This window comes from Mastomys coucha, unplaced genomic scaffold (assembly GCF_008632895.1).
Source record: "Mastomys coucha isolate ucsf_1 unplaced genomic scaffold, UCSF_Mcou_1 pScaffold21, whole genome shotgun sequence".
Lineage (NCBI taxonomy): Eukaryota > Metazoa > Chordata > Mammalia > Rodentia > Muridae > Mastomys > Mastomys coucha.
In genome coordinates, this window is record NW_022196904.1 from 87,713,246 (window position 1) to 87,722,813 (window position 9,568).

At 45.4% G+C, this 9,568-nt stretch overlaps 1 protein-coding gene across 2 annotated transcripts in view; it reads right to left on the reverse strand.

The window, feature by feature from the left end:
• Positions 1–1,135: 1,135 nt before the first annotated feature.
• Uvrag (UV radiation resistance associated) overlaps positions 1,136–9,568 on the reverse strand; it is a 298,170-nt gene continuing 289,737 nt past the window's right edge. For both annotated transcript variants that reach the window (XM_031387482.1, XM_031387483.1), the window contains exon 15: positions 1,136–2,963. In XM_031387482.1, coding sequence (XP_031243342.1) covers positions 2,261–2,963 — 703 coding nt within the window. In that variant the 3' untranslated portion in view covers positions 1,136–2,260. The remainder of the gene's footprint in view (positions 2,964–9,568) is intronic.

Genomic DNA, 9,568 nt, shown 5'->3' on the forward strand with positions numbered 1-9,568 from the left:
ATACAATCAGATTTTCATTGTATGATCTGTGCAGGTCATTAGAACTGTCCCAACCATGTGAAAACGCAAGGGGCTGGTTCAGGAAAGGACAGCAACGAATCCTCCATTTTGATTTCTATCTTCCAAGCAAACTCTGTTATCATTGTCTTTTAGTGATCTATAAGACTAATTAAAAAGGTCCATAGGAGATAAGGTCATTTGAGAATTTGGCCTTGGCCACTTTAAACAGAGGCAAAACATACTCTGTGGCTGCTGGAAGCAGGCATTTGGTAGGCTCCACCCAGGCCACAGCAAGTCCCAAAGGATGCCAACCCTGGTTGTAAGCTTAGCAGCATTTAGGTGCATCCATGGCTGGCAGCATGGGCACGCTGGAAGTATGGGCAGAACCGATCAGCTCAGAGCAATGAGAAGCCATGCAAGGGCGTCATGCTGCGGAAGTCCAGAAGTCTAGAGTGATGGTAAGACCTCAGAGTCGCTTTCTACTGCCTGTCAGGGACAGGGGGCTAGAATGCATATAGATACATCTGCATGGAGCCTCAAGTAACAGTCAAAGGTCACATGGGACTCTCCTATTACCTGCACTGGCAATGACCTTCAAACACCTATACCTTTTGGAGATGCCACCTCTCCCCAGGATTCCACAGCATCTCTGTATCCAAGATGGTGAAGTCCTCCACCTGCTTTGACTCCAAAACAAATGACAACACCCTGTGAAGAAGCCTCCCTCATCCCCACAAATGGAATGGACTTCCTCAGACCAAGTAAACGTAGCCACTTGCAGGAGGGCTGTCTGCTATGTAATAAGTCTGTGCACTTACTATATGGAAATAGTGGTGTGTATTAGTTCATCTAGCAATATGGTGGCTAACAGAAAGCTGAGCCTAGGAATGCTTGGATGTAATATGGACCTGACTGTGAGACCCATGAGTTAAGGAGCTATGTGGGACAACCTCACTACTGGGGAATATAGCTGTGAAGTATGTCTTGTTTATTACAGTATGTAAACTCATATGAGATCAACAGCAGTAGCTCAGATACAGCCATGGCTTTAGTTCAGGCTAGCCCTGTCACGATGTAACAGGAAGAGATGTAGGTTTGGGGGGAAAAACACAAAACAAAGCTGGAGGAGAAATCAGGTCAAGTGAAGTAAATTCAATTTTTATTCTTCTTTACAATACATGGATATGTGGATAAATTTTTCTTTTAAGAGCTTGCAACCCTGAGGCAATGTCTGTGGGTACATAATGTATAATGCAACAGCGAATGGACTCTGAATGTGCAAGGACAATGGACTTGGAAACATAATTGAACATCGTGACAATGCACACAGCTATGCTTTATCTAGTCTCTTTAACCCAACTATCCCAACTGTCTCATGGTCTGCACACTGGACATCCTGACTCTACCTATACTTTGTCATATATAATGGCTTCCTTCTGACTGAAATGTAATAAGTTAACAGGATTTATATCTAGGGGGTCTTTAACTGGGGTATGTATTGCCAGAGGTATGCCCAATTTTGGACCACATTAAAAACTTTGGCCCCAAAGGAAGCTGGCTGCCATCTGACTGTGGTAACCGTGAGGTTTCTGAGGGTCCCCTGGGATCCACCACAGGACAATTTTTCATCAGGGTATGGCACACTAGACAGAGATGGAACATCATTTCTGCTGGTTTTGGACTAGTGAATTTACCGCCCCAGCTTTCAGGATGCATGCCCATCTTGAGAAAGCAGGGTAACAGTAGGGTCTGCAGGCTCACTATGGTACTTGGGCAGGACCCGGAACAGAGACCACCACTCTGTTTCTTATTCATCAGTCTAACTGATGGGCACAGGTCTCTCAGTGGTGGAAAGTTAGTTTTGAACATTCCATTTTGCAAAGTGTGACAAACGATGGAAAGGGTAGATGCTTATGAGAAACTAAAGGTGAGCTCATTCTGTTACACAGATTCCCATCTTCCCTCTGAGGAGAACCCAGAAGTGTAAATAAAGCGCAGACCAATGCTTATAACGTGACTTGAGCTGTAAGCAGAGGGTGACCTTTGCCCAGAAACAACCGCCAGGCTTGGAAAGCAAATCTCACAGACTGGCCCCACTGGTACCCAATAACCCTGAGTCCCCTCTGTTCCCAAAGTCAACCTTTCTGAGGAATCTGCTCCACTGACACTCATTGGTGTCGGAATCATTCAAAAAGTTAAGTGCAGCTCGGGCCTGTGGTGGGCAGTGGCTCTCCCTGGCCCTGTGGTCTGCCTGCCTGCCTCACTTGTCAGAACTCCTGCGAGGCCGGCGGAAGCTGGACACGTTTTCGCTGAGGGCATAGATCCTTCGAGAGAACTCCTCAAACTCTCCCAGCACCTGCTCGTCACACTCCACGGCCACAGCGCTGTCCACCGGGATGCAGCTGAGCGCCTCGAGCTGGTCACCCGAGGTGAAGCCTGTGGCTTCCAGCCCAATGATTTCTTCTGCTTGCTCCACTGCACAGCAGAGCTCAGCTGAGGGGGCCGGATGGCACGGGGCTGGCAGCAGGGTGCCGGCAGGGCCAGCCTGCTCGCTGGGAAGCGCAGTGCCATTTATGGCTGCCAGGTGCGCAGGCAGGGTTTCCCCTTGCTCTTGGCCAGAGTCCGCATTTCCGTGGTCTCCACTTACACTGTTGCCCACGTCTACTCCTGCTTTCTTATTTTCTTTGGAGAAGCCCAGGGAGGTGTCCAGGGAGGAGGACAGCGGGGTGACCTTCCTCTCAGAGTCTCCTGAGGTGGGCATGGCCACCCCAGGCTGCGCTAAGGCTGAGTTGTAGCTGGGGGGAGGGGTCTTGTACTGGAGTCTCTCGTTCTCCGAGCTGGCCCGCTTTCGAAGGACTTTGTCTGGTGAAGGGATGCCCGTAGAGAAGCCTACATCTGCACCCCCAAATATGGAGCTTTGTCTCTTCGGAACAGGGATGGCATTGGAGATGTGATGTCTGTCACTAGAAGACAAACAAAAACGAAAAGTTACTTTCTGCTTTGGAACTCAGGTTCCCTTCTGGGATCAGAAACTGGAAACAATATTTAGATTTGAGATTAAAAAAACCAAAAACAAATACCCAAGCAGAATTAGATTACTATCAATCTTAGATTGATATAGTGTTTAAGGCAAGAAACAATACAAAGCCCGCAGGGGCTCACTTTGGTGACTTCCTTCTAGGAGGATGCAAATATATTCAATATATTGAAGATCAGAGTACCCAAGGTAGGATGAGGGACAGAAACCACGCCACTTGGGGAAGAGCTGAAGGCTCTGGGTAGACTGGATCTACACAGAAATATGCAACGGGCCCAGCCATTGCTGTGAATGCTGGGGGCCCTGAGGCTTCCATCTGACCGTGTCTATCCAGTCCTATGAAAAGTGCTCATGCAAGATGAGTTGCCATGGTAACGTGCTGATGGATGGCTTTTCCAACACGCTGTACTCATCACCCAGCAAAAGAGAACCACACAGAGAGCATCAAGGGAACATTTCTCCCTCTTTAATAAAACATCGCCACAGGAAATGGCTTCTCTTACAAGGCTGGTCACATACGCTTTTATAATACTCGGTCTTCAGTGCCTACTCTGAGCCAGGAAAAATAATCACTGTCCAGCCACACAAAACTTTAGAGTTTCTTTAGTAACTTCATGTATATCATTTCAGTTAGGCCTTACAAAGGCATTGTCAAGAAAGCAGAGTAAATCTGAAACAATAAATAACTATCAATTAATGGAGTAGCAGCAGACCATGAGCCACGGTCGCCAGCAAAGCCTTCAGGGAGCGTTGACTGTAGTTACAGATGTTGCTGTGTGGGTGAAATTAGCATCAATACAACTTTATCAGCAAACGGCACAGAGGCTGACAGAGGCAGAGACCATCTGACTCTTGTCTTTCAGGGGAGGACACACAAGCAGGTTAAGGGGCTTGTCACTAGGAAGGACTGAAACTACAGAACAACTGGCTACTACCTGTGCTAGGTCCGGCAGAGCAGACACCGGGGCAGAAGTGAGAGGGAACCTCCAAGGAGCTGCTGATCTTGCCAAAGGATGTTTCCAATTATTTTAGCAAAATTACTTTCAAATTACAATGCCAGCTAAGTGCTCTGACAAAAAAAAAAAAAAAAAAAAAAAAAAAAAAAAAAAAAAAAAAAAAAGACCAACAATGTCTGTGTGCACAGATAAGCCTGCAGCCTGCTCACTGATCACTGCTCACTGTTCACTGCTCCTTCTCTGGATTACACTCTTTTGTTAACTCATGCGGTGTCCCTCCATTGGCCTGACACATCTCGCTCAGCCAGAGCATGGTATCTGTGAGCATCATAATAAGAAGTGGTCCCTGGGATATTATTAAACTGGGCAAGTAGACCAGCAAATGGCTGTTTGAAGTTCATAAGAAACAACAGAACCAAACTGAGCAAAACCTGCTGGTTTCTGCCTAGGTTTTCAGTTACTGTGTTGTCAAGCCCACTGTGGTTGGCTTAGCTATGTCTTTTGGGCCAACCTCATTTTACTCTCTGAATGGTCCTGCAGAGGACCAGGTAAGTACATTAGACAGTACCAGTAGCCCTCAGCCTGTTGACTCAGTATGGACAAGATCAGGACAGAGAGCTGTAGGAGAGGTTACTGGGTGTAACCACTGGCACGTCACAGCTTTTGACTTTGAAGGGTGAGGGCCCTAATACCCTCTGCTTGGCTCTGGCACCTGGCCCCTCACTTTTTCTTTGCTCCTCTGTTGACAAAGGCAGATGCGGGGAATGCATCTTGACACACCCAACTGTGCACAGGGTAGGAACGCATCCTATGGCCTTCACTGATTTTTATACCTCTCCTCAGCTCTCCTAGACTCTGCACAACAGAGAAGTGATATGATTCTCCTCCCTGCAGCTACAATGGGAAGGGAGTAAGAATTTTCCTGCATACCCTCTGTTACATCCTTAGCCCCTGGACCCATGCTCCTGCCACGGGAGAAGTCAGGCTGGTGAGTGGGTTGTTCAAGGCTAATGACTATAGCTGTCCTAGACTCCGTCTGAGCCCACAGCCCATGGTGACATTATGTTCCAGTGGGACACGGCTGCACACCCGAGCTGAGGCCTCACTAACTCAAAGCCTGGCTGTGTGCTCCTCTCTCTGTGCTGGCAGACTTGGGCGTTTTCTGGCGTTCTCTGTGACATTCTTTGCTGGATCACTCAGGTACTGGAGGAGCTCAGGAAATGAAAGCGTCTGACACAAACTGGAAAATTATCAAGAAACATGTTCTTGTATAAATGGTAAGAAGATGAAGCCAGATGTGATGAAACACATCTGTAGTCCTAGCATGTGGGAGGTTGAGGCAAGAGGACTGGCGGTACAGGGCAGCCTCAACTACAGAGTAAACCCTGTCAGTTATTCTGAGAATCCGAGAGGATGGCTACACCTTATTGCTTACTGTTTTAGCCAACTTCTGTCTTTTCCTTTTTAGTTTTGAGCTATGTGAGATGGAAAACTTTTAAAAGATTTAAATATTAAACTCTTTCACACAATTTAAAAAAGAAGAACAATAAAGATTTTTCTTGCTGACTGGGCTACCAGTATGAACCTATATCACTAAGCACTGACTGAGTGGAGAGCTGCAGGGTTTTGAGGACTCTGGGTGCAGGGCGTGGGCTGCTCTCGTCCCTCCTGTGACCCAGGCCTCACACTGACTGGGTTGCCTGCTTTTTAATACTGTAGCCCTAAGGACTGTGTGCAGTATGCCTGTAAGGATGGGCAGGGTGGGGGCACTAGATTTTTTTCTGTGAGCTCTGGGCTTTGAACTATTGGAAGTCTCAGACATGGTATGCTTTATATGTGAACTTTGCAAGATTAATGCTAGTCACTCAGAATGGGTGTTTTTACATTCAGAATCTTAGTGATATTCCAGACTTTTAAGATAGTTGAGCTCTGAATAGCTAAAGCATTACATGATGACATTAAAATTATGCATTAATGATGCATGCATTTTTAATTATCACAGTAATTTATACTCATAGGAAAACAACATAAATATAAACTACATATAAAAAAAACCCTATCATAAGCTATTACTCATCAAGTAACCACTATTAACTTTGGATGTTTTTCTTTAAACTTCAATTTTATGTATGTTTAATTAAAAAAAAAAACCACAAAATTCTGTATCCTGCTGTCATATGTTATTAAAACCTCTGAGTAAATATCAGCTTAAAAGGCTGCTTTAATGAATGGAATGTTGTAATTTATTTAATTATTCCCTCATTTTTAGGATGTTTCTAAACTTTTTACTGTTAGAAAACAAATGGCTGTTCATCTCTCATAGGCCGATGATCTGGGTTTGATCCTGAGATCCACAGGATTTGGCAGCAGCGGTGGGGGAGCAGAAAACTTGCCCAATAAGTAAATATAAGTAAAAAGGTCAGTAATCAGAAATACTAATAACTGACTAAAAAATACAGATAATGAGGTCTTATTTAAGGTACTCTTTGTCTGGTTACAGCCTTACTTCATGACTATTTATCCAATTAAAGAGTCCAAGACTCAGCTTCTCTAACTGCGACCAATTTTTAAATGCTATTATAAAGTGAAAACTGTACATTATGTAAACTGTGATTCAAAAGAATTTCTACACTTAAACTCACAACACACACATAAATACACACATACCCACCCACCACACACACACACACACACACACACACCAAGAGGCTTGTGGATACAGCTCAGTGATGAGAACATTCCAGCTTAACATGGGACATGGGTGAAGCCCTGGGTTCAGTCTGCGGAGTCACCAGTGGGAGAAAGGCAGGTGGAGAAGCAAAACCTCCCCAGGTCATCAGAAAGGGTATAGCAGGAAACAAGGTAGTTATTCCTGACACCTGGCTTCGCTAAGTAAGGGCCCTGGGAGAGTCTGAAGTTCAGGTAACAGAATGAGTCCACCTCCTCCTCTTGTCACTTGTCCTGAGAGAATGAGTCTTCTGGCTTGCTATGTGTTCAGATTAGAAACCTGGGGTTCTAATGGCATTTAATGCTACAATTAGAAAGAATTTATTCAAACAAATGAACAAACGAACAAACCGACCAGCTAGCTATCCTAATTGCAGATTTATTGGGCATAGTTTTGAGGGAAAAACAAAGGCAGAGCCTGTTACAGCCGCCTGTCAGGGGCAGCTAAGTGACCGAACGAACACTAGCTGTTAGACAGGAAGGACTTCAAGGGTCAAGCATCAGCATGGCAAGGAGCCAAGAGGCTTGGAGTTTAAAGGTCAAAGAGGACATCTTGGTTAGGTTTGGATTCTTCTAGATGAAGGTGGTGGCTGCCTTTCTCACTGTGGGAGCCCACAGCTATGCAAGTCAGTCACCTTCCCTGGTCCTTACAACTTTATCTAAAAACTGTTCTCTGAAGAAAAGATGTTCAAAGTCCTGGACTCCACGCCCAGTGCCGTTTGACTGTCCCTCTATTTGGGGTTACAACTTCCCCATTTATTGGTTACATGATAGTTTTATTGGTTACAGGGACAGTTTTTCCCTTTGCATAATCGATCATCTGACCTTGCTTAAGACTAAATAAGGTAACAGACTTAAAATCCTTGCCTAAGCAGGGGTGGAATGGTGGTGGTGGTAGGACATGCCTATAATCCAGACCTTGGGAGACAGAGGTAGAAGGACCAAGCGACAGCAAATTTGAGACACTGTCTCAAGAAACTCCCAACTAAAATAAAACAGAAACCAACAAAAGAAGGCATGGAGGTGGCTGTGAGGGTAAGAGAGTTGGGGAAAGTACTGAATCAAAGATCAAAATTTGCCTGCGGTGAGTGGGCAGTGTCTTCCCTCTTGAAGTATGAGGTGAAGAAAGCTTTGAATAAAGGAGAAATGCTTGAAATGTCCTATTTAGATGATCTACCAGCTGCTTAGGGACCACAAGAACTTCCCAGAATCCTTTGAGGTCTACATTCCAATTGTCCCTGAACCCCTAAAGCATCATTTCTCTCTATATATTTAGCTCATGGAGAGATTTTTGTAAAAAGGAAACCTCTATTTCCCTGACCTAAGTCAAGAAGACCATGGGCAGAAACATAATAGTCTGTACATGAACCTGTGGTGCCACCAGCCTGTGACAGGGTTGAGCCCAGCCCGACTCTACTGTCCTCGTCCCACCACCTCTCTCCACGCCCTGTTTCGGACCGAAGCTAGGTTCTCCTTTGAAGAGGAGTGGTTAGGAGAGAAAACCTCTAGTAGGAAGGTCCAACCCAAGAAGTGATGCTCGACATCTACTTGTCTCTGGTCCTTCTGTAAACTGGTTACGGCAGTACATGGTTAGCTATGGGGGCACAGGCATGTAAGCCCAGCACTTGGGAGGTAGAGGCAGGAGGATTAGGAGTTATCCTAATTAAGGTCATCCTCAGCAGCATACTTACTGACTTTAAAGTCTGTCTGGTATACATGAGACCTTGCCTTGAAATACTACCGCCACCAACAGGGGCTGGAAAGATAGCTCAGTGGTTAGAGCATTTGGTGCTCTTCTAGAGGAGTGGAGAATTCAGTTCTGAGCACCCATATTGGAAGGCTCATAACCACCTTCCAACAGCTCCAGGGAAACCAAGCTGTTTCCTGGCATCCTTGGGCACTCATTGTATTATCTTAAAAGACACAGGAAGGGACTGCTTATGAGCTCGAGGCTAGCCTGGGATGGTATTAGTGAGTTCCAGGCCAGCTAGGGATATATAGTGAATCTAAAACAAAACAAAACAAACAAGCAAAACACCCAGCAAACAAAAACCAAATAGAAGGATTAAATGAGGAGTTAAAGGATAACTGTACAACAAACAGGCAGTCACCAAGTTACTGCTCAGAAAGCTAATGCCGTGAGGTGCTCTATGTAAGTGCCCTATTAGCAGCTCTACACGGCACCACATATCTATACAATGCCACATAGGAAACAGCACCTCCACTTACATAGGAAGAAATTGCCACACAGGGGTCAGAAACCTGACCAAGGTAGAGATCTGGGATTACAGAAGCCTGGGTACTAAGTGTGGTTGGCTCCCAGAACTTTAAGATCTCTGCTGTCACAAAGTGCCTACATTTGCTCTGATTCCCCTTAGGGGGAGGGCGAGGATCAGGGGACCATATTTAGGCCAGTGAGTGGGCAGCATCCCTCATCTCTCCTTCCTAGAGCTCTGTATGCTGTGACGTGTTCTCACACAAGACAGAAGTTAATTTAGCCACGAAGCCATATAAAATGTGGAGGGATAGAGAAAAATGGAACAAAGAAAAACCAGAAAAATTACCACATCAAGAGAGTTCGTGAAGCTGGGCTAGTTTTATTTTCAAATGATTCCTCCCATTCTCTTTCAGATCTACCGAGGAATGTTTTATCTGTCTATAGCAGGAGCTCTCCTGTTGAGTTGTGGGGGAGACTACAGCTCTCAGATAGATTTTCCCCTCTGCAAATGTTTCCTCTGAGGAACATTATCAGATCACAGCTGGTCAAAACACTATCAGGACCCCAGCCAAAATCTACAGCTACAACTCAGGAATAGGGATGCTCAGGAAGAAAGTGGGGTGGGGGAGG